Source organism: Pipistrellus kuhlii, unplaced genomic scaffold, assembly GCF_014108245.1.
Source record: "Pipistrellus kuhlii isolate mPipKuh1 unplaced genomic scaffold, mPipKuh1.p scaffold_m20_p_10, whole genome shotgun sequence".
Classification (NCBI taxonomy): domain Eukaryota; kingdom Metazoa; phylum Chordata; class Mammalia; order Chiroptera; family Vespertilionidae; genus Pipistrellus; species Pipistrellus kuhlii.
The window spans coordinates 20,905,548-20,932,416 of record NW_023425405.1 but is presented as its reverse complement, the minus strand read 5'-3'; the positions used below and the strand labels follow the sequence as shown (position 1 = coordinate 20,932,416).

General features: G+C 39.6%; 1 protein-coding gene across 1 annotated transcript; it reads right to left on the bottom strand.

The window, feature by feature from the left end:
• Nucleotides 1–1,288: 1,288 nt before the first annotated feature.
• Nucleotides 1,289–23,289, bottom strand: WEE2 (WEE2 oocyte meiosis inhibiting kinase). Its single transcript, XM_036428852.2, has 11 exons — nt 22,826–23,289; nt 17,302–17,498; nt 15,125–15,176; nt 12,958–13,130; nt 11,401–11,522; nt 8,114–8,260; nt 7,439–7,546; nt 7,227–7,312; nt 6,450–6,620; nt 4,404–4,546; nt 1,289–2,891 (listed from the first exon to the last, which is right to left on the bottom strand). The coding sequence occupies exons 1-11, from the start codon at nt 23,216–23,218 to the stop codon at nt 2,735–2,737; spliced, it is 1,749 nt and encodes a 582-aa protein (XP_036284745.2). The 5' UTR covers nt 23,219–23,289; the 3' UTR covers nt 1,289–2,734.
• Nucleotides 23,290–26,869: the final 3,580 nt, after the last annotated feature.

Sequence of the window (26,869 nt, the reverse complement as noted above, 5' to 3'; positions counted from 1 at the left end):
GTGGGGTTACTTTTGGCAACTGAGTTTGCCAGGCCTATCATGTGCCACCCCTACCACCACCACAACCACCAACCCCTCCCCCACTCCACACCCAAGCTTGTCAAGTTTATTGCACAACCTCTTTTTTTTTTAAGTTTTTTTTAAAAAAATATATTTTATTGATTTTGTACAGAGAGGAAGGGAGAGAGTTAGAAACATCAATGAGAGAGAGTCATCGATCAGCTGCCTCTTGCACACCCCCTACTGGTGATATGCCCACAATCAAAGTACATGCCCCTGACCAGAATCGAACCCGGGTCCCTTCAAGCTGACGCTCTATCCATTGAGCTAAACCGGTTTCGGCCACAACCTCTTTTCATTCACAGTATTTTTCTAGATGTTTAACTCAAGTTTTACTTCCACCTTCACAATTTAGTTTTTGAAATGCCATTGTTAATAAAGATTTGAGGCTGTAAAACAAAGGTTTATTTGGGGCCTAAAGGATTCAAATCCAAACAAGGTAGATTTAGGTAGCAACCCAACTGCACTCTGGAGAGAACAAAGGAAGACAAGGTTTATAAAGGATGTTTATGGCTGGGCCTTGAGCTGAGTTTAGCAACAGATTTAACAACTTAATAGCTGCTCTGAGAACTGTGGCACAAGGTGGGCCTCACTTCCTTAATTGTCTCCTGACTGTTTTAAGTGACTGCCTTAGCATTGTTTACTCCATTTTATTATACTGCCTTCAGTCCTTGCACAGGTATTAATCATTCTACATTTTACTAAGTTACTACTGTCAGTGTCCTTCAATGATGTCCTATTTAAAAATCCTTCCATTTCAGCGGTTCAGTCAAATGAAAAATTAAATGCACCCTTCCCTTCAAAGACAGTGTGCCCCCTTTCATCTCTTTGTTAATGGTACCAGGATTCTCCCAGACCTGAACTTTGGAATTAAGTTAAAACTTCTCCCTGATTACCTACATCTATCCAACCATATCCAATCATTTGGCCTTAAAAGGTCTTTCTTCATTATGCCACTAATCTCTCCCTCTTTCTTTGTGTTCACAAATAATTTGGTGTGAGAAGCACTGACAAGGTTATTTAAAATGAGTGAATGAATTTTAAAAAGCAGAGAGCACAATGCAAATTGAAAACAGACCCAGTCCCTTCCATACTCAGCTGTGCCTGTGCAGCTACCTGGTGACTTCATGTGGAGCCCGGTAAAAGAGAGAAACCAAGAGTCTGACACCAGGTACATTCAGGTGTCACCATAGGACTGGAGAAGACCCTCACAGTAATAGGTGTCGATGACTGAGAAAACAAGTATAACCAAAAAGTTCTGGTCTATACATTGCACACTCTTAATGTGCCTGTTTATAATTCACAAATTGTGGTTGACCTTGCACTGTACTGCAAAGGGCATGGCTGGATTGGGAGAAGCAAGAGATAAATTAACTTGATTTTAAAACCTTAAACAAAGACTGGTTTTAAAAAATGGCAATGAGCCATATGGAGCACTATACCCATTTAATTGCGTGGAAAGAATTGCTATTCCAAGACAGAAGAAAAAATGGTCTGATGGTTTATTTAGTTAAAAAATAACTTTAAAATCAGGCAAAAGAAAATAAGGCAGAAAAAAAAACCAAACTATTTACAGGCTAAGTTTATTAATATGACATAATTAGCAAATGCCTTTATAACCAATATTATTTTATGTCATAGCCTGGCCATTATAAGTTTTTGGGCCTGTGAAGTTAAGCCTCGAAGTAGAACTGTTAGTACAAACCTTCCAAATTGTTTCACCTATCTACTCCTGAAGTCATTTCCAACATAAATTTCTCACTGTTTGTTAGTTACATTATTACAAAGAAGAATGCTTTCTCATATTTGGCTTTGGACAAGATAAAAACGTTTATTTACAAATATTCTATTTCTTTAAAAAAATATATATATATAGGAAAAAGTATTTGGGTAAAATATGATAAAAATCACAGGAAACAAAGCCAAATTCTGATCAAATCAAGGAGAAATTGGTGAGACCCAGAAAATCAAAACCAGTCATAGCAGTTACAACATGGTCAGGGCAAAGAGACTGAAAAAGAACAATCATATCAAATTTCCCTCAGACCCCTAACCAGTGTTTTTATCCCATAAATTAATAGCCAGCTCAGAAATTTCAAGTTATGTATAGCCTTATTTCTATCCACCTCAAATAATGGTGAAATAATTTATATCAAATAAATACAATATCAAAGGTGGTGATGGACTCCATTCAGAGAACACAGTAGGAAAACTAAAGTGGCTGAAATTCTTTTACAAATACCATCAGCTAACTCAGGGAACATTTGTTGAAACCCAGGTTCACTTTCTTGTAAGTTGTTACAACCAAACAAAATTGTATTTTTTTCAATGTGCAGGAAGAGTCACTGGGATCCTTCATAGAGGAAGGTCTTGGTCCATAGGTGATACTGAGGGCTGATTCCTTCTCTCCATCTGTTCAGAAGCTCATGCTTCCTCATTGTGTCCAATGAATGTGAGAAATGAACTATGGATAGTTGGTGTTAGGAATATAACAATAGAGGAGATTATGGTAAAGAAGATTCTTGCTAATAGAAGGCCTCAATAGCTTTAGTATCTAGGCTAAATTAGGAGTAGCTTTTGACATCTTTGGGTATTGAAGTGGGTTAATCTTTCTTTTTAGAAGAGGTAGTTTGGCATGGTCAATATATATTGTGGGTTGATGTGAAATGAGTTCTTATGGGGAAGAATCCCCACTGGTGAAGCTTGCAGACTTTTCACTCTTTCCTCCCACTAGCCTTTTGGTGCTTCCTGATCTTGTAAACGTCCCCGAGACCTCAGAGTCACTGTGGCCTTCCCTTGGCTCCTGGGCCTTCTGAGCTTCTCTCAGTTCCCTAGCAAGGAAAGAGGAAAACCACATGTTACTCCAACCTAAATTAGAGATGTTCATGATAAAAATTACCATATAGTTAGAGATTTCTTTTTATTTCAGTATTTGTAGAAACAAGCCTAAGCTATCTATACATGGAAAATTTGCGCCTGTGATTGTCTTAAAAAAATGGCCAGCCCACAGTGGCAAGTTCAGTTTCCTAAATCCTATTGATTGGGGTATAAGTGGTCTTCAAAATAAGGAGGTAACTATAGATTATCCTGTAGTGGAGACCATGGCCATGGGTCAAATCTGGCCAGCCACCTGTTTTTATAAATGAAGTCTTATTGGAAAACTTAACCACACCCATTCACTTATGTGTTGCCTGTGGCTGCTTTTACATTATGTTGAGTTATGGCAGCAAAGATCACATGGCCCACAAGTGTAAAATATTTACTATCTGGCTCTTTATGGAAAAGTTTGCCAACCCCTGGTCTAGACAGTTTCAAGCAGGCATCTGCCCCATCTCTAATGGATGTCCATTGCTGGTAGTGGCTGATGACAGTCACTTGTGCCTTCATAGCTGGTTTTGCAGAATGTACACACTACACCCGAAGAAAAACTTATATTCCTGTGACTATATATAATATACACACACACACACACACACACACACATATATATATATAGGATTCCATTTTCCTATCTAAAAACAAAACTAGAGCAAAAAGTAAGTTGCTTATTAGGAAGTATTGCCTGATTAAAGTCTCCACAACTCATTGCCAATACATCATGTTGCAGCTTTTTCAAGGTAATTATTCTTCAATGGGTTGTGTAGCCAAAAGAAGTTGGACTTCTAAGCTTATTTTACACATGGACCCATCTTCTTTTATTTTTTAATAATGTACAGTGTATGTAAAAATCACTTTAAAATGCCTTCAGAACTCTGCTCAAACATCACTGCCTGACCTTTATACCAGCCTGTCCCATGTGATTAATTCCCTGTCCCATCTGATTAATTCCCATTTGTTTAATGAAGGAATAGATTTATAAATTAATGCACACATGAATATAAGCTTACATGAATAAGTCATCAGTCTACTTCCTTTAGCTTGGAAAAATAACTCTTCCTCTGAATAAGTACCAAGAGAGAATTATCTGTCTGCCCCTCAAATTTAATGGGATTCTAAAATCAGTCTCTTTCTACCTTAACTAGGATTACCTGGCATTGGGAGATCACCAGTTTCTTGAACACCTGTTGTCACTCAGAATCCCACTAAGTTTTCTTTACCGGTTGTATTTCCTTGCATTCTTCACTCTGCTTCCTTTGCATTTATTGAATTTTGTGTCTCAATCACAGAGCCTGTGCTACAAAGGGCTGCATATTGCTAGTCTCTTTGTGGGCAGAAACATATGTATTATAATGTTGGGTTCCACTTGCAGACACAAGTTCCAATTGTGAAGCCACAAAGCAGATATACCAGTCATATCACATAGCAGTACATAAAGAACTTAACTCCAGCATCCAAAAATCTACCTTTCCAGTGTGGCTGTCTTCATCCTTTCCAAGTTGAGTTGCTTCTGGAGCTCTTCTGTTTTCCCCAAGGTGGGACGGAGAACCCGACTTCTGGCCAGAACTGCTGCCGAGGGTCTCCACCTGGGATCAGGGTGGATCATGCTCTGATAATGTGAGGAAATAGAAGCTTCACTGTTTGGGAAATCAGCCCACCCAAACCCACACCAAACCAGCTTCTGCTGTGGGTTTTGTGAAACTCTACCTACCCTTTGTGTGGAGGGAAGAAATAGATGAAAACTTACCCCCACCCTATCTGGTAGGTCAGTCATCCATACCTCTGACTTTAAGTATCATAGTTTAGAGCCAGTTGGATGATTACTCTAATGCCTTAATTTTAAAGAGGAAGAAAATGAGGTTCTGAAATAAAGTGACTTGTCTATCTCATTGACAAGACCCAGACTAATCCAGGTTACTCAACTCTTACTTCAGTTTACTTTTTACTACAATATGCTCCCTTTTCACTTAAGTTAATTAAGGATACCACACCATAACAATATTCCTACAGCACTTATCTTCAGGTGGGGGGTGTCTGTAACCTAAAATGATTTCAATATGGTAGAAAATGCCTAATTATCTGCAGCAATTAGCAGTGTCATATAATGAAGAAAACACTTCACCTCTATCTGGGGAGCAATGTTCAAAACCAGCTCCTGTTTACTATGTAGTTCTGAGCAAGTCTCTTTAAAAAAAATATTTTATATGTGTGTGTGTGTGTGTGTGTGTGTATATATATATATATATATATATATATATATATATGTAAAATATTATTGATTTCAGAGAGGAAATGAGAGGGAGAAAGAGATAGAAACATCAATGATGAGGAAAAAAAATCATTGATTGGCTGCTTCCTGCATGCCCCCTACTGGGGATCAAGACTGCAACCTGGGCATGTGCCCTCGAATGGAATTGAACCTAGGACACTTCAGTCCAAAGGCTGACATTCGGTCCACTGAGCCAAACAGGCTAGGGCCTGGGCAAGTCTCTTTGTTGAAATTTAGCTTCCCTTTCTTGATATGTGGGACAGCAATGTTCACCTTTCAGCTATTGTGAGAACTAAATGAATTAACATATATGTACTACCAGCATTGAGGTATTCAATACTTATCTACTGAAGTGAAGGGCAGTTTACACATAAAAATAGGTGATTACACTGTGAATAAAAACCACTCTGAGGAAGGGTTTGTCTCCTTTCACGAAAGCAGAAGTGAGGAAGGACAAGTTTGTAACTAAATTTGAAGTTTTCAGGTGAACTGTGGAGCCCAGATGTAATCCCCAAGAGCAGATATTTCTAAGGCTTTTAGGGATCCTAACAAATCATGTTCCTTAAGCCCTAAAGTAAGTCTTACATATATCTTTTGTTTTCTTAGTATAAGTCTAAGCTTCTCAATAGTGTAGATTTTTTGTACCTCTCTGTTTCAATGTACTATCTTCCTTTTCTAGTTCCTACAGATATCATTGAGTACAAGTGACAGAGATTCCTGAATTGACATCCCCTTTTGTCCAACAGTTCAAATGACTGGTATTATTGTCAATAATTAATAAGTTAGCTTATACTTTCTTCTATACACTCAAAACTCAGGTGGTGTGTGTGTTTTAATAAAAACATTGTTACTATTGATAATGGTTAATTAAAACCCTGAAATACTAGGAGCAAAAAGAACAGGTTTGATTTTGGAGTTAATCAATTACCAAACGTGGAATACAAGTGAACCTGGGTCTCCTCAACTATGCACTTCACAGGGTTGTTCAGAAAAGGCAAATGATAAAAATGCAATAGCATATTTAAACCATAACATAAAAGGTATTTATGATATTTTCTAAATGTCCTTGAGACGCTTTCAATCAGCTCTGTTTTTGCTGGGCTTCCTAGTCCTGGATTCCCTTTTCCTTCTGTCATTGGCACTGCCAACATCCTCGTTTCCTTTTCCTCATCCACTTGCCATTACACTTTAAAAAAAAAAAATCAGTATTTCTATTGTCTCTTCATTTCATAAGAGATATTACCTTGATCAGATTGTAAAATTCTTCTGAGAGCTCCTGAGGAATATCTGGAAGGTTACCCTCGCGGATATAATGCCACTCATCACCATTGCCGGGTAATGACTTTGCTCCTGCAGCCAATGCCATTGTTAATCCCAGGGCAAAAATGTCTGCTTTAGGGAGATGCTGATAATCCTTCAAAACAGAAGACAGGAAGGCCAGTTTGTTTGCCAAGCGAAGAAAGTCTAGACTGAAATACACTGGTCAGAAAGGTTCGTTCGAATGCATGTGAACTTAAACAGACACATTGGGCAAGGTCACATCCTCCATGGTTAGTGCTTTACCTCTAGGAATATAGAGGATAGAGCACAAATCCACCCAATTAACATCACTGTGCCAGGCCTGACTCCACAGACATCCTAGAAGGTAGGCAATAAGGAAAGGTCATTTCAATGACCAGAGTTGGTATGCTACCAACAAGAGAGTAGTAAGATAAAGATGGGCTGGACCAATCAATTCTTTCTTCCTACTAGGCAGTCCAGGAGTTTGGGAATTCTAAGAAATACTAGAAACAGTAAGGGACCTTTACAAAGAACACTACAAATATTGATTAATCCATAAATGAGCATCTTTCTCATGCTTTTTTAGAGAAAAATTCTCCTATTTTTGCTCTCCATTCTGAATAAAAAAAGGGATAATATCAATTTAAATTATAAATATATACTTTCCATTTCTTTCATTTGAGAGTCAAAAGGTTCAGTGAATTATTGTAATAAAATAGTCTGTTTCCCTAATCTATACCTCTTGCAAAATCTCTTTAGCCAGGAAGTGAATATCTCCCTCTTCCACTCTGGGTTTGCTTATTGATGTTGCAAGACCCAAGTCTCCTAAAAAACAAAAAACAAAAAAGAGTTCCTTATAAGCATGTCTTTCTTACAATGGGAGTAAATGGAGTCATCAGTATACATTTTATAGGATAATAGAACACAGGTCAAAGTATAAGGCAGACTCACCAATTTTGTATATCACATTGGTAGAGAGAAACCAATCAGCATCATTTTCAATGTCATCTTGGACTATAGAAGAGTCACTTTGTGCCTGATGACAAATGAAGATGTTACCTGCAAAAATACAGAATTGACATAGATAATGATTCCTATGTTTTCTCATCTCGAAGACACTGCAGCCACCTTCCTCTTCTGTGCACCTGTAACAACAGCACAAAGGGCCTCTTCTTCCTTGGAATTTCTAACACTACTTATGAACAGCTCAGTGATTGATAAGTGAAACTGATGTCAAAAATCGAGTAATGACAGTTCCTTGAGTTTCATATTGATGAGGACCCAAAGCATCCATTTCTGCTCACTTTATCGGAACTAGGAAGGGTTTAGCACCAGTAAACACAGTCAGGATGTAGCCAATATGTTCTCATTTATCTATGTGGTAAGTTAAATAATTATTTTCATATTTTGGCTTCACTATCTGAGAAAGTCTTTTCTCTCTGTGTCCCATGTGCCCAGGGAGGAAATGGTGAAAGCTGTTTAATTGAATTTGTTTAGGAGAAACAAATGAAATAAAAGGACTTTGCCAGCTAACAGCATCTTTAACAGTGATAGACAGACACAGATTCTGACAAGAGGGGGAAAAGAACTAAATACAGTTGGAGGGACAGAGGGAAGCGTACTGACTCGGTTTGATGTCCAGGTGCACCATGCCCGCGTTGTGGATGTACTTGAGCCCAAGAGAAATCTGCAGAAGGATGTCTTTGAGTTTTGGCTCTTCAAAGTGATTGCCAGACTTTGTATTTTCAGATATAGCATCCTGTAAGCTCCCACCTAGGAAAGAATGACCAAGGATCACAAAAAAAATACTGCCTGTCGGGAGAGATTCACCATCCAGCCCTGAACCTGATAGAATCCTGGTATTTGCAGAATCAACCTGCTACTGAAAACCTTCAGGTTGCTGGGGCTGACCCAGAGGTAACTTGTAGGGATCTTGGCAAGGTTAGGGGAGGAGGAGGGAACATTTAATTGGTTCAGGGCTCCAAATGGACAATAGGGGAAATCAGATGACTGCTAGTCTCTAGGAGTTATAATCTAAGTTGTCTAAATCATATCTAATTTATTGTCTGAGTTAAAGCCATCGCTGTATGTTCAAACCTGACCTGACATGCTGGGGGCACAGGGTAAGGGTGGTTGTGGGCAGACAGGGCAGGAGCGGGAAAAGATGAAGGTAGGGAATGCTGGGGGGGGGGGGGGGAGAGAATGGAAGGAGGAGGAATGAGCCACTGGATACTCTGCTACCTTACAGATACTTTGAACTTAACTTTTATTTAGAGCCGCAGGGCAAAGACTCAACATGAAGTATCCATAATTACAAACAAGACAAGGTAGAAGGGCATGCGTTATTTTCTATGATTAGTTCACATTTGAAAGGTTCAAAGTGTGTGAATTACATTTGATAAATCATAGTTACATTTTAATTGGTAGGTACTTAGTGAAGTTAGAGGACCGCCATGATGGATGGACAGTGATTCCCCATAATCCATCAAATCTAGTCCATCTGGCTTTCAGGGCTTTCTAGACTTCCTACACTTTACTTTGTTAATCTTTCCTTCTGTAGGGGTCCCCTCAGTCCCATTGTCTCCTTACTGTCTGCTAGGCTAGACCCATTGCCAATACCATCTGCTCTGTGCTTGTGGCTGTTTTCCTAACTGGATTCTTCCCTTCCCTAAACTCTCCTAATCCTTCTGCATGGTCTCCGTCAAGTCTTACCTCCTGTAAATTTTCTCAGGTTACTCTAATAATACTGACTGCTCCCTATGTGTGGAGCATTGTCACTGTGCCAGCATTTGACATAGATGTTTGCTAATTCTCAAACTACTCCCTTAAGTCATTACTGCAGTCTCTCTAGTCAGTGAGATTAAGTGATATCCTAGCGATCTTACAACTAGTGTGCAGCGGAGCTGGGTGTGTCAACCCCCAGGTCTGCAGACTTCAAAGCCCTGACCCCTCGTACCACTCCTCGCTGCCTCTTGCTCACTTTCCTCTTCTCTGGACCCTTTTTATTCATAGTTATATATCTGGCTCTGCACCTAATTCTTTCTTTCTTTCTTTCTTTCTTTAAAATATATTTTATTGATTTTTTACAGAAAGGAAGAGAGAGGGATAGAGAGTCCCGGAATCGAACCAGGGACCTTTCAGTCCATAGGCCGATGCTCTATCCATTGAGCCAAACCGGTTTTGGCTAATTGTTTCTTGTGTATTCACTGTCACAGAGCCAAGTGGGATAAAGATCCTTGAAGATAAATACTTATCTCACTCCACATTGTTTCTTACCATGGAGCTTAATAATTGTCAGTCCTGTAGGAGGTATTAAGTGTTGGAAAGAATGAAAAGGTGATTTGTAATGGGAACAATCACTCCATTTCTTTTCACTTTTTGAAAATTTGAAATCTTTATATTGCCTGAAATCTGTATTGTTTTGCTTTATTGAGTAATTTTTATTTGATATTAACTTTGTTAGTAGCTAGAAGTCATAGGAATAAAAATCAGTATTCTTATAAAGAGAGGGAGTAAAGGAATAAGGAATCTCAGGTCATGAAAGAAAATTAGGAAAAGAAGATGACTAAAAAGTTTCTACCTTTCAATCCTAAGGATAAAGATGGGGTACACTTTTTTATCCCCAAGAAACATAGAAAAAGGGATTTGTGGTGAGCCTGTTGGAGGAAAACCCCCTCAAAGTTCACAGCTAAGGCTACAAACCAATCAAGCTGTAAGGAAACAAGGAAATGCCAAATATTTGCTACTCCTCAAATGGTGGCAAATTTCTATTCAATGTGGTAGTACTTTTTCTACTTTACTGCTGAACCTTCTGATGAAAAATATTTCCAAGCATAACAACACATAACTGCTGTCATGTCAACTGTTTTATCAAGGATTAGAAGTATGTTAAACCAGAAGACCACTCTGTAACTTAAATCACCCAGAACAACAGTTTTACTGGTTACTGTGTACGTACAGTTCTGAAGGACCCTGGAGAATAGATCTGGAGACACTGTGTTTCAACCCCTGCCCCCCCCCCCCCCATGCCCTTACTCTAGTGAGAACACTGAGGCTCGATAAGGTTAAGAAGCAGCAAGAAGCAGGAACAATCCCCAGACTCAGGAGTTGGCTGTATACATTTACCAACACCCATCTTCTCCCCTCCCTAAAATTGTAGGGACTATGCATCTTTTAGAATACCTAGCAAATGGTAAAAGGGCGATTTACCATTCAAATCACTAGGGTAAAGTTCTCTCTCTGGTGTTAAGTAAAGTGTGAAGAGAGTGAGAGCTTCTATGTATCAGCTTCAAAAGAAATATGTAATAGCATAAACCTAAAATTCCTTTTCAACTCAACTCATTTCCTCCAGCTCTCTGCTTCTAAGCAAAATTGCAGGGCAGACATTTTAGGTATGACTGCTACACCCAGAATAAACTACAAGGAAGAGGTAAAGGTTTTTTTGTTTTGTTTTGTTTTGTTTTTTTGAAGACTTAACAGTTCATCTCCCATCCTGGCCAGGTAGGTCAGTTGGTTAGAGCAGTGGTCAGCAACCTCATTAGTCAACAGAGCCAAATAACAGTACAACAATAGAAATTTCTTTTGAGAGCCAAATTTTTTAAACTTAAAGTTCCTCTAATGCCACTTCTTCAAAATAGACTTGCCCAGGCCATGGTATTTTGTGGAAGAGCCACACTCAAGAAGCCAAAGGGCTGCATGTGGCTTCGCGAGCTACAGTTTGCTGACCATGGAGCATTGTCCCCATACTCCAAGGTTGCAGGTTTGATCCCCAGTCAGGGCACATACAAGAATCAACCAATGAATGCAAAATTAAGTGGAACAACAAATCAATGTTTCTCTCTCTCTCTCTTTCTCTCAAATCAATTAAAAAAAAAATTATCTCCCTCTCCGTAGACATTAGTCCACATACTTACCATTGCAGTATTCATTCTGAATGATCATGTGGTCATCTTCTACCCATGAAGAGTAATAACGTACCACATGGGGATGATGACCAAGTACTGCATGAGCATAAACTTCATGCAAAATTGAATTCCTAAGAGACAGAAAAGCATTGAGAAAAATCAAGATAATATGCATGCATATGTTTAATTTAAAAGACAAGATATGACTCATTACCAATGGCAGAACACTTATTGAATGCTCACTACTTGCTTATTATTTTATCCCTAATTTTCATAATGATGCAGTGAGATACAGTGGCAAGGATAAAAGCTTTAGAAAGGTCAGTGAATGGCCCAAACTCAAGCAAGTAATAGTAGACCACGGACTAGAACCTTGGTCATCTTGACACTTAAGTCCATGTTTGTTTTTTGTTGTTGTTTTTTTAATTAAACATGGCACAAGTAAAGAGAAGGCTTAGGTGGTACTACCTCAACAGCTTTGGGTCTTTATTTTACTGTATTATATTAAAATATCTTGATGGGCTTCACAAGAAGGCCACCATAGACTTGATTGTGAATATTGTCATGAGTCTTCTATCTTCTCTATGAAGGCTAGACAGTCAGAGTCAATATTAAACTTGCCAATATGCAGTCAGGGGACACTCTTGGAAAGATGTTTATACAAACATGAAATCCAACACAAAAAAAGCAAACTACAGTATTTAGTAAGTTTCAGTATAAAAATGATGAATTCTAGCCTGGCTGCTGTGGCCTGGTGATTTAGTGTTGACCTATGAACCAGGTCATGGTTTGATTCCTGGTCAAGGCACATGGCCAGGTTGTGGGCTTGATCCTCAGTAGGGGGCATGCAGGAGGCAGCCAATCAATGATCCTCTTTCATCATTGAGGTTTCTATCTCTCTTTCCCTCTCCCTTCTCTGAAATCAATAAAACATATTTTTAAAAAACAAAAATGAAAATGAAGGATTCTAAATTCAATAATTTCAGATTCGGCATAAGTTTTAAAAAGTATTCGGCATAGTTTAAATAAAAAAAAAAAAACAACCATTGGCTGAATCTGAAAATGTTCGTTATCCTTGAAGAACAATTACTTCTGGAAATGAAATTTAATTCTGTTAATTTTTCCTTCCTTTTAGTCCCTGAAACTTGACTATTAAATTCATTATTAATACAAAGTAGAGATAAACCATGGAGTTATCTACTTGGCAATATTTCTGATGAAACTAAAGGGAAATCATATAATCATTCCATAAGTTTATTAATTATTAAAAATCAGTAAAACCAGTAGTAAAAGCCACAAAAACCACACACACACACACACACACACACACACACACAATGACTCGAAATGATCATGGTATATTTTAAGAAATAACTGACGTCTAATATGGAAAACTCAGAAAGGTTATAAATCTGAGATAATATACAATGGAGGGGGTGGGGTGATTTTTTAAAAGTAGCAAAAAAATTTTTTTAATGATATCAGTTCTATTATTTAAAATATTTTGACAAGAAAAAGCTTTCCAAATCCAAGTTTGTGTTTCTAGTACATTTCAAAAGTACTCACTCATTTAATGCTTCTGCAACAGAGTTCGTGGAGCATTTTATTGCATAAACACATCCATCCAGCCTCTTAATGCACTTGTAGACTGTACCAAATTCCCCAACCCCAATCATTTCTAACTCCATGAATTCTTTTGCATAGCGGGAAGTCATGTTGGTTTCTCGTAGAACAGATCTCTGAAATATTTTAATGAAAAAGTTAAAATAATCCTTCCTAACATGTGAGCAATAAAGTTGAGGCATATTATATTCCTATATATAATAATAATACATATATATGTTATTGATTTTTTACAGAGAGGAAGGGAAGGGAGAGAGAGTTAGAAACATCGATGAGAGAGACACATTGATCAGCTGCCTCCTGCACACCCCCTGATGGGGATGTGCCTACAACCAAGGTACATGCCCTTAACTGGAATCGAACCAGGGACCCTTCAGTCTGCAGGCCAACGCTCTATCCACTGAGACAAACTGGTCAGGGATGGCCATAATCTTCTTTATCTGTATGTTCCTAGAGGAGACACTTCTACTCACAGCCAGAGCTACCCTACCATCCTCAGCTGAAGCAGTGACTGGGAGCTGGGTAGGACAGGACATGTTAGAGAAAAAACACAAAACAAACAACCTCCCTGTGACAGTAATCTACAGGTCTCACACTCTGGCTGCTAATTATCTCAAGTTGAATAAACATACTTGTGTTCAATTTGCTTCACCAAAAATCTTAGTCTGAAAAACAAAATTCTCCAATTTATTATTTCAGACTAGAGACCCAATGCATGAAATTCATGCAAGGAGCTTGGCCCTCGAAGCCCTAACTTTGTTGGAGCTGCCTAGTCTAATTAGCATATTACACTTATTATTATAGATTATGTGCTCAGATATAACAACCACTCCCCTTACTGGCCAAGTAGCAACATCACCGATTGCCCAGCTAGTAAAGAAACCCAGGCAAATCATTTAATTTTTAAATATTTTTTATGTCAGTACGAACCTCAGCAGGTTCATAATAACCACTCCTCAGGGTTCTTTAAAATACTATTCAAGAAAGTGTGTGTGTGTGTGTGTGTGTGTGTGTGTGTGTGTGTGTGGTGTGTAACAGTACAATGCCAAGCACATAGTAACTTCTCAGACAATGATGGCTCTGATTTCCATACATTATATGAACCTCAATCCAAGCTGACTTATCTCCACAAACCCAACATTTTCCAATTGTCTCCATAAGCATGAACTTTTAAATCTAAAGTTTTAAAAATCTTGACTCTTTCTTGCTCTTCATTTTTAACATCCAGTGTCAGTCAGTGTTCATCAGTAAGATCTACACTTTACATTTCTCTTATCCAGTCTCAAGCTCTGTTTCCTCCATGTCTAGATTTGCTGTAGCAACCAGCCCTCGATCCATGTCCTCTAATAGTAAGAATTGTTTTTGCAAAATGATTCTGTAGAATAGGAAACACCTCATTGTTTTCCACGAGGATTTCAAACTTCTAATCAGAGGCCTCAAGGCTGTCTACCAGTAGCTCACCCACTCTAATGATTCAGCAACAATGATTCAGCATAAATAAGACAATGTCTAGTAAAGTTAATAACTAGCTAGCCCTGACCAGGTAGCTCAGTTGGTTAGAGCCGTCATCAGCAAACTGTGGCTCATGAACCACATGGGGCTCTTTGGCCCCTTGAGTGTGGCTCTTCCACAAAATACCATGACCTGGGCAAGTCTATTTTGAAGAAGTGGCATTAGAAGTTTAAAAAATTTGGCTCTCGATAGAAATTCAGTTGTTGTACTGTTGATATTTGGCTCTGTTGATTAATGAGTTTGCCAACCACTGAGTTAGAGCATCATCCCAATATGCTAAGATTGCAGGTTTAATCCCCAGTCGAGGCACATAAAAGAATGCATAAATAAGTGAAGAACTAATAAATGTTTCCCTCTCCCCCCCCTCCTCTATAAGAAAAATAAAGTAACAACTAACTAATAATATAGACCCTGATGAGAGGCCAAATAAATTCATCTATAAAGCAATTTGCTATGAAGTGCTGGGGCTAGGGGTGGAATGAAGAAAGGAAGGAAGGAGGTAGAGAGGAAGGCAGAGAGGACAGAAAAGAAAGGGAGGAAACAGAGGCAAGAGAATGAAATGACTGTTAGTACAGCTGGGCCACAGAACTGTGCTCACCTTGGCAGGCAGCCCTTGTTCTGCTTTGCCTTCCCCTGGATCAACTTCCTCACTTAAAAAAAAAAAAAAATGATGTCAACATATAATAAGGATTAGCACTCATTGATCCTAGTACCATGCTGGTTTCTGGGGCTATGAGACTAAATAAGACAATTCCTTTCCCTCTTCAATTTATATTTGGGGACAGGGAAAAAACAGACATTTCAATATAAAAACCCAGGTGAGGATAAGAACAAGATATCAAGGGATATGACAGCACCCAATTAATTATTTCAAGCATAAAAGTATTTCCCAAAAGAGAAGATATGTAAGCTAGGCTTCCAAGAATGAGTCGGAACCACATAAAGGAAAGGAGCAGAGTTTTAGGCAAATAGAACAGCATCTGCTGAGCACTGGAGGCAGGAATGCACACAGAACACAAGTGAAACTGTCTGCTCTTCACTACCACCTACACCACATGTGTCAAATACAAGGCCCGTGGGCCAAATCCATCCCGACAGGCCTTGCAATGTGGCCCGCACCGCGCTGTCATCACTGCACTCCGCTGCATTTCCATCACAATGACAGTTTATGACTGTTCAGTAAACCATTCGGCCCGCGATTTAGGCTGGATTTTAGATTTTGGCCCCTTCTCTGATTGAGTTCGACACCCCTAACCTACACATTCCCCTTTCTTCTCCCTCAGAACCTGGCTGTATACCTATGAGTTTCTTGGGTAGACCAGACGTATAGCAGAAGGAGCCCTGACCCTGGCTAAGATATTATCGATGACTGTTCTTTAAAAAAAAAAAAAAAAAAAAATTGTTTTAAAGAGACATTTTTTTAACTACACAGAATTTGGAATCCTTAAATAACAAAGAATATCAGAAACAATAAACAAAGATTAAATAGAAATTATAAACAAAAATACAAAATAGTTGTAAAAATCCCAATCCTCCTCATCTATAAGTGTAATGCCAAGCTAATAAAAATACTAATAGGTTAGCTGAAGTCTCTGAAAAAATCTCTTTGGCATGAGCAGTTGCATCCTGAATCTTCAAGCAAGATTTTAGTTTCTACACTGCTTTCAGCCAAGTTATAGATTTTTCTTCTGGAGAAGTACAGGGTATTAATGACAAATGGAGGGCATCACACTCGTGGAAATAAATTGATACTTGACATGTGTGACCTAAATTATATATGACATTTGAAACTTTATTAAATACAATTAAGTAAGAAAAATGCCCTCTCAGCACTAAGCAACATTACTAAAATATCCCCAATTTCACTGCCAGGAATTCAGATGAACTGTCTGGTCTGGCTGGCTTCAGTGCAAGTGAAACCACAAATTCTGATGACTTATAAATAATCCTAAACAGCTAAAATCAACAGAATTCTTGGTAACAAAAGTGGGTGGTTTACTTGTGCTGAAGTCCTGTTTACTTAAGATCCAGGAAGACATTGTTGAGAAAACCTATTCTAGGCCTAATGCTGGTTAATACATAGTCACTGATCCCCAAAGAAACAACTCAAGGTAACACTTTAAATGCTCTGCAAACTTCAGACTGTTAGCTGTGCCCTTATTTTGCCAAGTACATTCTCAGAGCACAAAGACTGGCTCATATTAGAGGTGGTTTCTTTTTATAAATAAGGAGCCTTATGGGGACACGGTAAAGAAATGTCCCTGTGTCTCATGCAGTGGTGCAGTTTGCCTTTTACCACTACTGAAAGCAGCACTCTCCTCTCCTCTCCAGCCAGTCTTCCAACACCTGCTTAGAAGTTCAAATCCTTGCCCCACAGCTCTCATCACCAGTCAGACAAGCTGGACTAGAAACAGTAACAGAGTCTTTGAAGTGTGAACTGTACTTTCCCCAGCTGCTAACCTTCTGCTGACCACAGGAGACCCCTTGAAGGCAATTCCATAGCCCATTTAACTTCCTAATGGAAGTCAGAGGTCTGCTGTCCTTTTATAGAAGGCACCTCACAGCACACTCCAGATGGAAAGAGGCTAGAATCTCTGTGACAACCCATGCGAGGGGAAACCAACATTGACATTTAGAAACGAGGGGGTATGTAACCAATGCTGGTTTCATTTTAACAGAGTTCTTGCTCCTAATCTCACTTCAACATTCTCTCTTCCTCTTGACCACAGTTAAGTAAGATCGGTTCTCAGAAATCATTGGCCACAGTATACTCACGGATATCCTCGGGTTTTCCTCTTGCCACTGGAATGAAGGAACTCTTTTCTATAAGACTCTGGAGTGAAGGGATTAATATTAACCAGAGCTAATGAGGTCCTTTCATCTGTTACGGAGACAGGTGTGAGCCTAAAATGCTTAGAGCCTCGGGAGGGCGGCTTCCCTGTTGAAGAAATCATGGACTGGCTTGGCTGGCCCTGAGGATGACATAAGGCAAATTAGAATGATGTTAGTTAAAAAAAAAAAAAAGTTCCCTATCAGTTAGCTAGTTAATATTTGAACCAAATACTATTATTGCTGAAAGAGGTCTTGAACATTATCTGGTTCAGAGCAAACTAGTTGCTTCATAATTGGTCCTCTGGTGAAAAATACAGATTCCCAGTCTATCACTAGATATTTTGATTCATGGGACCCACGCAGGAATCTACTGTCATTACACTCCCCCTCTTTCCCCTAGGCACTTCTGATAACCAGCTTGGAAAACCACCAAATTGAGTCCCACCTCCAACTTTTTAAGGATGACATTTAAGCTTAGACAAATGAAAATAATTTTAGAAGACCTGGTCCTTATGTCTCAGAGTGGTTACTTTTAACTCCTCATCATTTATTGAAATATGTTGTTTGCTGCTTACTAAGTAGCTGATTCTGAGCTGGGTGCTGTAAGAGGTGCAGAGATGAATTCTAGCTCTTAAATGCTCCATTAAGTAGCTGTTCATTGATGTTTCAGAAATAATGACTTTATAAGGGGAATATTTCAAAGATTCAACATCGAAGAAAATATTTCCAATTCCTCTTAAAATGTAGGCACCAAATGAGAGGAGTTCCATGAAGTGGGGTTAAAAAATGGAGAAGTAATGCTCTAAGCCAGTGGTCGGCAAACTGCGGCTCGAGAGCCGCATGCAGCTCTTTGGCCCCTTGAGTGTGGCTCTTTCACAAAATACCACAGCCTGCGCAAGTCTATTTTGAATAAGTGGTGTTAGAAGTTTAAGTTTAAAAAATTTGGCCCTCAAAAGAAATTTCAATCATTGTACTGTTGATATTTGGCTCTGTTGACTAATGAGTTTGCTGACCACTGCTCTGAACCCTTGGGCTATAAGGCTTTAACTAATAGTCAATGAGAAGAAAATGTGCAGGACTTACCACTCCAAGTAGGTTACAGTAAGAGAACACAGGCTCAAAACGTACCCAGAACTAAACCAAAAGGCAGAGGGTAGAGGTCAAAGACAGAGAATTCTGATGAGACAGCAGAATGCTATTATGACCTAACTAGCAAGGGCCAGAGGAATACCTGTGGCATAGGCCTTCAGGAGTACATGGTAGACACAGGGGCCATGACAAATCTTATAGTATAAGCATTATACTATGAGCTCTTTCTTAAAGAATTCTACTGTCTCATAGTCTCTACTCATGACTTTTCAATGTAGAAGCAGAAGGTAGTTATAACATGATTCACTACATGCAAATGTAATTTAAAGAATGTGAGGCTACAAAAAATGAATATTGAACTTATACATATTCACTAAATGATTGATACAAGCAGAAATGAAGAAAGCACATGTAATAACATTTTTAATTGATTTTAGAAAGAGAGAGAATATTGATGTGAGAGAGAAATATCAATCCCTTGCCTTTTATATGTACCCCAACCAGTGATTGAACCCACAACCTGGGTATGTGACCTCACCGGGAATCGAACCTTCCACCTTTCAGTGCACAGGATGATGCTCCAACCAACTGAGCCACACTGGCCAGGACACTAACATTTATTGTTTTTTTAATGAAGAAAAAGATGTCATTGCCAGAATTGATTTTTTAAACAAGGGTTTTATATATCTTAGAATTCAAAGGATGAACCACCCTGGGGCTATTGTCAGAGAAAGCCACCAATGACAAAATCACAGTCTTCCTGTAAGTTTATTATAGGGCTGAGTATTGGTTCAAAAGAAGTACAACTGTATAATATTTCTGTTGTCAATGTGATTCAGGAAATGGACCTAGAATGATAGTGAATCATTATCTGAGAAAGTTTTTTGTGATGCTGAGTAAAGCACATCTATGGAGAGTAAAGCACATCTATGGAGAGTAAAGCACATCTATCTTCTATGAAACAGTGGGCCATCCACACCTAGAATGCTGCAAAGCTCTGGCTGCCAACCCCCAGGACAGCAAAAAGGGCCTGGACATTTCTCAAATAAAAGGAAGGAAAAATGTTCACTTCAGGGCAGATAATGTCAGAATTCCTAGTTTGGAAAGGTGAAGGCTGGTAGATTCTGCAAGTTCCACTTAAAATAGAGGAAAGGATATTAGTTCTATTAATAAAAATTGTATTGCCAGAATGACAGAATTATGAGTAATTCTTTTGATACCTATAAGAACATAAGTGATTGATGAAAGGAATTTCATGAAAATAAAGCATATTGAAAGTTTCTGAAAAGATGACCAGGTTGAGAGTATAAATATGATCCAGAAAGTGGAGCTAATTCCATAAGTTGAACAGCTCCATTATAGATGATTTAGAGAAAGAAAGGAAGTATGGGTGACTTCCGAAGATGGTGTGAGAAGGAGGGCAACCGCCCACTAAGGCACAACATCACAATGTCTTGGGACTGGGAAAAAATTTAAAGGCCCAGTCACTATAATCAGTGCCCTGATGCTCGAATCCCTTCTATGTCTCTATCAAGTGGTCATTCAGTGACAAGGGCCTTATTACCTTGTAAGAAAGCTCTTCTATCTCTCTACATCCTGCTAGGAAGTCCCTACAGTGAGCTGAAGACATTCTGGGTGATTTCTGGCCCTATCCTTTGTCAAGGCTAAACTAAACCAACATTCCTTCCCTATGCATCATACTTGACTTCGGTATAACATCTCCAATTAATATTGCCGTAGCTTCCCTCCTCTGACCCTGAGACAAACTATAAAGTATGTACTTTTCTAGTTGAATTTCCAGTTTCCCTTCCAAACTCTCCTCTGCCTGTCTCTCAAATCTTGGCATTATTCAAGACCCCTAACTCAAACCACTACTCTCCTTACTCAGGAGACATGAACTTATCCAACCAAGGCTTCCACAGCCCCCTAAATGCTGATGGTGCCCAGATATTGATTTCCAACTCAGATTGTCTCCCTGTACTCCAGACCCATTTATGCAATTATTTGCATGACATCTATGCTTTTTCCAAACCTGTACATCCTTTAGTGTCACCTGTCTTGATTCAAGTTACCATGTACTCAAGCAAGAAGCGTGGCTGCACTCCAGCTCTCTCTTCTTCCATCACCTCCTCCATCAAGTCAATTACCAATTCCTAAACATCCCTCAATTTACTGCTGTTGTAACTCAAGTCCTCCTCCTTTCTCAACAATTCCACTGTGAATATTGCCCTGCCTCCAGGATCTCTCCTGCTCCATTCCATCCTCCACCTGAAGGTCATGATTTTTCAAAGGTGCCTCTGCTCAAAACCATTTAATAGCCTTCTCCACACTTAGCATAAAGTCTTGATCTAGCTCCTGCCTAACAACTTTGGCATCACTGCCTGCACTCTCACATGTACAAACTCTGTCACTACTGAGTAACACGTAGTTTTCCATGGTCTTTCCCCTTGACAATTTGGTAGATGCTTTGGCCTCAAGTGCTTATTGACCTCCTTCTTTGCCTGGTGACCTCCAACGCATTCTTTAAGACTTCTCTCAAACACTGGTCTCTTGGTAAAGGCTTTTCTGATATCTTGAGACTTAACTTCTAATTTTTTCTCATCATGTGGTACCACTTCTCTAACATACCCCATCTGAACTTTAATTATTGTTTTGATATTGTATGTATCTTTATTTTGTGAGCACTCTTTGAAAGCAGTAAATGGGTGTGACAGCAGAGGGTCAGCTAGCATATCAAGGTATTCAGTTCACTTTTATTGGGGGTAAATGAATGACATATACACACCATGTCATGTTTTCTCACCTGTGTACTTTTTCTCAGCACTATATTCTCTCAGGCCACTCTCTACTCTCTATATGTTAAAACCATACCAACTTCATTGATCTTCATATGTTTCCTTCACCTTTATTTCTTACCTGATCACCACTGAGAAGCAATCCACTCAGTGAACTCTGATCACTCTTTTTAAAAATATATATATATATTGATTTTTTACAGAGAAGAAGGGAGAGGGATAGAGAGCCAGAAACATCGATGAGAGAGAAACATTGATCTGCTGCCTCCTGCACACCCCCTACTGGGGATGTGCCTGCAACCAAGGTACATGCCCTTGACCGAATCGAACCTGGGACCTTTCAGTCTGAAGGCCGAAGCTCCATCCACCGAGCCAAACCGGTTTCGGCATCTCAGGCCACTCTTTACTTTCTATATGTTTAAACCATACCAAATTCATTGATCTTCATATGCTTCCTTCACCTTTATTCCTTTCCTGATCACCACTGAGAAGCAATTCACCCAGTGAACTCTGACCACTCTTGAAGCACCTGTTACATAGTGTCTATATGCACATCTATTTCTCAGAGACTGCCTTATGCACCTTGACCACAGTAGGTTTTCAAAAAACAAAACAAAACAAAACACCAAAAAACAATCAGTGGATGATTGATTGGTGGGTATTGGGACCATTGAAAAACCCACTGATGGACACCAAAGTAGTTTGTCTACAATTCAGACAAGAAGATTAGTTATTTCCTGTAGAAACAGTGCCCACACTCAGCAGGCACTAAAGAGACCTGCCGGCAGTGACTGTGCTACAATCAGAAGCACAGATGTTATGATGATGAACTTAAGTACCTCAAGCTGAGCCAGCAGAAAGTAGAGCTGATACCATTCCTGAGGCTCACACACCACAGCACCAGGCTGTTAGAGGTAGCCCTGTCCCAGCCCTGGCTTGAATAACAATAAAAAATGTAGCAGGAGACCAGTTTCAACAAGACTAGAGGAATATGCCAACTACTCAGGACCTTTGCTTATCGGCATCCTCGGCTTCTCCAGAAGTGTCACAGGTTCCCTCTTTGCTCACATAATAATGGAAGAGCCTGAACACTACAGGGCCAGGGAGGGGAGAAGACTTCCCTCTGGGCAGAGCAGCCACAAGGAGATACGAATATGTTCAAATAGAGAATGTGAACATTCTTATATTAGGAAATGTGAGTAAATAATCATTAAAAAAATAGTTGGTATAATGGAAAGAATAGACTGAGACAAAAACAATCAGGTTTCTAGTCCTGTCTCTGCCATTGACCTTGATTTTCTCATAGATCTCTATATTCCTCCCAGTGCCGATGTTATTTAACTAGGAACTTTCCCCCACACCTAACATTTATTTGTGGCCTCCGCCACATAATTGCTGGCAGCAGTGGCTTTGGGAAGACAGCTGGCAAGACATTTAATTCTGTTTTCTGATAATTTGAAGCTCTTGTTTATTTTTACCAGTAAATTGGGGATAATCCATCCTAAACACATAATGGACCGGTCCTCTTTTCCCTAATAGCTGAACTGAAAGAACCTGGGTCCCTCTCCCCAAAACTTACTCACTTTAGGAGTGACAGGACTCTCACAGTACAGGAGCTTGCTTCTGTCATCTGGCTGGGCTGGTGTTGTAGGCAACTTGGGCGGTTCTGACACCAGGGTCCCCAAAACAGGCTCTGGAGTCACTCGGCCTTTTCCCTGAAATGTGCGGAGTTTGGATTCATCCTTCAGGGGTGTTCTGGGTGGTGTAGACAGGGGTATTCTGGGTGGTGTAGACAGGGGTATTCTGGGTGGTGTAGACATGGCCTCTGAATCCTTGAGTTCAGACTGCTCTGGGGTGAGGGCCTGGGCCTCACAGCCCTCCTGTGCTTCCTTCTGCTCTTCATCCTCATTCTCTTTCTCACAACAGGAGAAGTTTAATTTCTGCTTCAGTTCTCTGTTAATACTGCTGTCATCCATCTCAGCCAAAGAGCTTTCCAAGGTAGGTGAGAAGGCCTGTCAGAGGGGCACAGTATCGAGATGCAGAAGTAGGGAGGCGAGAGCCTAAGCCAGCAAGCCCGCCTTTCCCTCTGCTCACTCACTGCTGCATGAGGCACACCCTTCATTTTCTCCCTTAAGTACCACGTGTCCTAAGCTCTCAGCTCGTCCTTATTTCCATTCTGATTAAAGAAAGCGCCAGCAACGCTTTGAGTAATTAAATTCAATTTACGTTAAAACTCTGTGGACATCACACAGAGACTCCCTGCACCCATGTGCTACAAGCTCATTATTAGAAATAAATTATTTTCACTCTTTTATATCCTCCCCTTTCCCATTTCCCCACAACCCCCCTCCCCTCCCCCTCTCTTCCACTTCCCACACATGGCTAAGAGGAGTTCATTAGAATTCAGCATCACCTGGGTGTAATAATGATCCGTAAGCAGCCTCTAACATTTCCAGGCTGGAGTTCATCTCCCAAATGGACACACACACCTTAGGTCTTTGCTAGATACATCTGCCTTAATTTCAGCCCCCCAGCCACCCTCCCACCTCCAGGTATTGACAGTTAAAACTTTCAACTTATCAAACTGACAAAAAAAAAAAAAAAAAAAAAAAGCTAGAACGATCAGTAACACAGAGAAGCAGATATATATCCTTTGAAAATGGCTATTATTTAGGCCCCCAAAGCCTTATTTTGTAAAACAAGTTTTCTTGCAGTTTGGATAATCTTTAGCACACATTATTCAATTTCTTTCTCAGAGAGGCACCCCATCCTTCTCCACCATCTCTCCCTCCCCTCCTCCCCACTCAAGAAGTATAAAAACTCTTTGAAGAAAAAAAAAAAAAGTCACCCATACCACTTTTTAAGAATATATATATTTTATTGATTTTTCACAGAGAAGGAAGGTAGAGGGATAGAGAGCTAGATACATTGAAGAGAGAGTAACATTGACCAGCTGCCTCCTGCACACCCCCTACCAGGGATGTGCCAGTAACCAATGTACATGCCCTTGACCGGAATCGAACATCGGACCTTTCAGTCCACAGACCGACGCTCTATCCACTGAGCCAAACCGGTTTCGGCACCCATTCCACTTTTTAAGGTTCTCCACCCAGTAGCCAAAGGAATCCTTTTTAAAGGATTTATTCTCAGATCATCTGGGGCCTCATACTCCCTCAGAATTCACAGCCAGAACCTGGTACCAAGGCCAACAGGACCTTAGGATCCACCTCACAGCCTGATACCTTACACATTCAGCTCCAGACTTCTTCCTGTCCCTCCAGATGCCAGTCTTCCCCACACGTCTCACTACTGGGCTTCCTCCAGTTATCCCCTCAAAGAGGTCTTCCCATAAACCCCACATAATCCCCATTACCCATCCTCTGGCCCCTTATGCTGGGTCACATTTCTTCACAGCATTCCAGGTTATCATATATTACATATCTAAAGGTTCATTTAAAAAATCCTGTCTCCCCTGTCTCACCCCCAATAGAATCTAAATCCCATCAGGAACTTAATTCTTATTTAATGTTCTATCTCCATTACCTGGAATAGGGCTTGACACGTGGTATGTACTATGAATCAAGGTACATGCTATACATTGTATTATATCCTCATGATGGACACTATAGTTGAAGGAATATCATTTATGAGCTTTCAAATTTTTAATTTCCAACTCCAATGCAAGTTTCAGAGGCCTGAAAGGCAGGGATATGTTGAATTTAAGTAACTCAGTAACTTTGAATATATAATCTATTTTATCAATTCCTACACCAATCTGAGCTCAGCCTCTGAGGTATATGAGTTACTGTTCTTTCAACACCAACAAGTGCCTGCAGCCCAGATGATTTGGGAGAACTGAAGAGAAATATTAGTGCAGATGGGGCTGACATTACAGCTACTATTGTCTAATGCATGAGATAGATGTTAGGAAGTCGGGAATCTGAGACAGATCAGGAACCCCAGGAAGTCTATGGGTGGCTTTGGGTCCACAGTGTCCGGGGACAGATAAGGGTGTAGATAGTCCCTAAACCATTAGGAAGATTATTTTCTTCATCACCTCCACACACTTTCTTAATTTCACCCTGTTACACCTCAGCTTGTCCCAGAATCTGAGCTCCTATCTGGACCAGTAGTATTTTCCCTGGTCAACTAATTATGCAGACTGATCATGCATGGGCAGAAACCTCACCTGGTAGGGAGTCTGCTCCTGGTAGAGAGAATAAATTTGTTGATTCTTCTCTAGTAAATATGTAATTCTTGTGCCATCTGAAGGGGAAAAAAATAGCTCACTTTTTGGGGAGAAACTGGATAAAATGATTTTAAATCTAACAAGGAAAAATAATTGTCGAAGCAATGGCAGAAGACTTAAAGAATAGACTACCTCTCTCAGAAATAAAACTAAATTATACCTGCATATTGTTTTTTAAAATATATTTTTATTAATTTCAGAGAGGAAGGGAAAGGGAGAGAGAGATAGAAACATCAATGATAAGAGAGAATCATTGATCAGCTGCCTCCTGCACACCCCAAAGGCCACAACCCAGGCATGAGCCTTGACTAGAAATCAAACAGCGACCTCCTGGTTCATAGGTCGACACTCAACCAGTGAGCCACACCAGCTGGCTACATGTGAATTATTTTATGCACATATTCCTAGTGTGGTACTAGTATAAGAATAGACAGGTCAATGGTGAAGAATACATGGACAATATCAGTAATTTAATATTGTACCTTAAAAGGGAATTATAATCATAGGACCCAGAAGGGTTTTTTTTATAAGTGGTGTAGCCGTTATTGGGTAACTATTCAATTAATAAAATTTAGAGTCTTATTTCATATCACATAAATATGAATACATTAAGATATCAAATGTGAGTTGAAACCGGTTTGGCTCAGTGGTAGAGTGTCTGTCTGCGGGCTGAAAGGTCCCAGGTTCGATTCCAGTCAAGCGCATGTACATTGGTTGCAGGCACATCCCTGGTGGGGGGTGTGCAAGAGGCAGCTGGTCGATGTTTCTCTCTCATCAACGTTTCTAGCTCTCTATCCTTCTCCCTGTTAAATATCAATAAAATATTTAAAAAAGATATCAAATGTGGAAAATAAATCTATAAGTAACTAGAAGAAAATAAAAGTGAATGTTGATCAAATTTCTGGGTGGGGACCAACTTCCCAAATGTTAAAGCAGCACCAAAAGAATTGCTAACTTTGACTACATAAAATGTAGAATTTCAACATTTCATCAAGCAATTAAGCAGCATTAAACTACACAGTAAATTAGAAATGATATTAACAAAAATTATTCCAGCCAAAAGATGAATATTCTTAGTGCATACAGAAGTTATGCAAGTTGATAACAACAGCATCAAGACCCCACATGATAAGTGAGGAACCACAAGTCAATAGCATATACTTGGAAACTAGGAATAGATGCAGTCACAAAACATTATCTCAAAGCAAAATGTCATTTACATCTGAAAAATTGGCAAAAAATATTTTAAGTGTCAATATCTAACTTGGACAGGAATGAAATGAAATTGATGTCCTTACACACTTATGAGTCAACAATTTGGCAGTACAAGAGAGAACCTTAAGAACATGAATACAGTTTAACCTGGTGTTCCCACCTC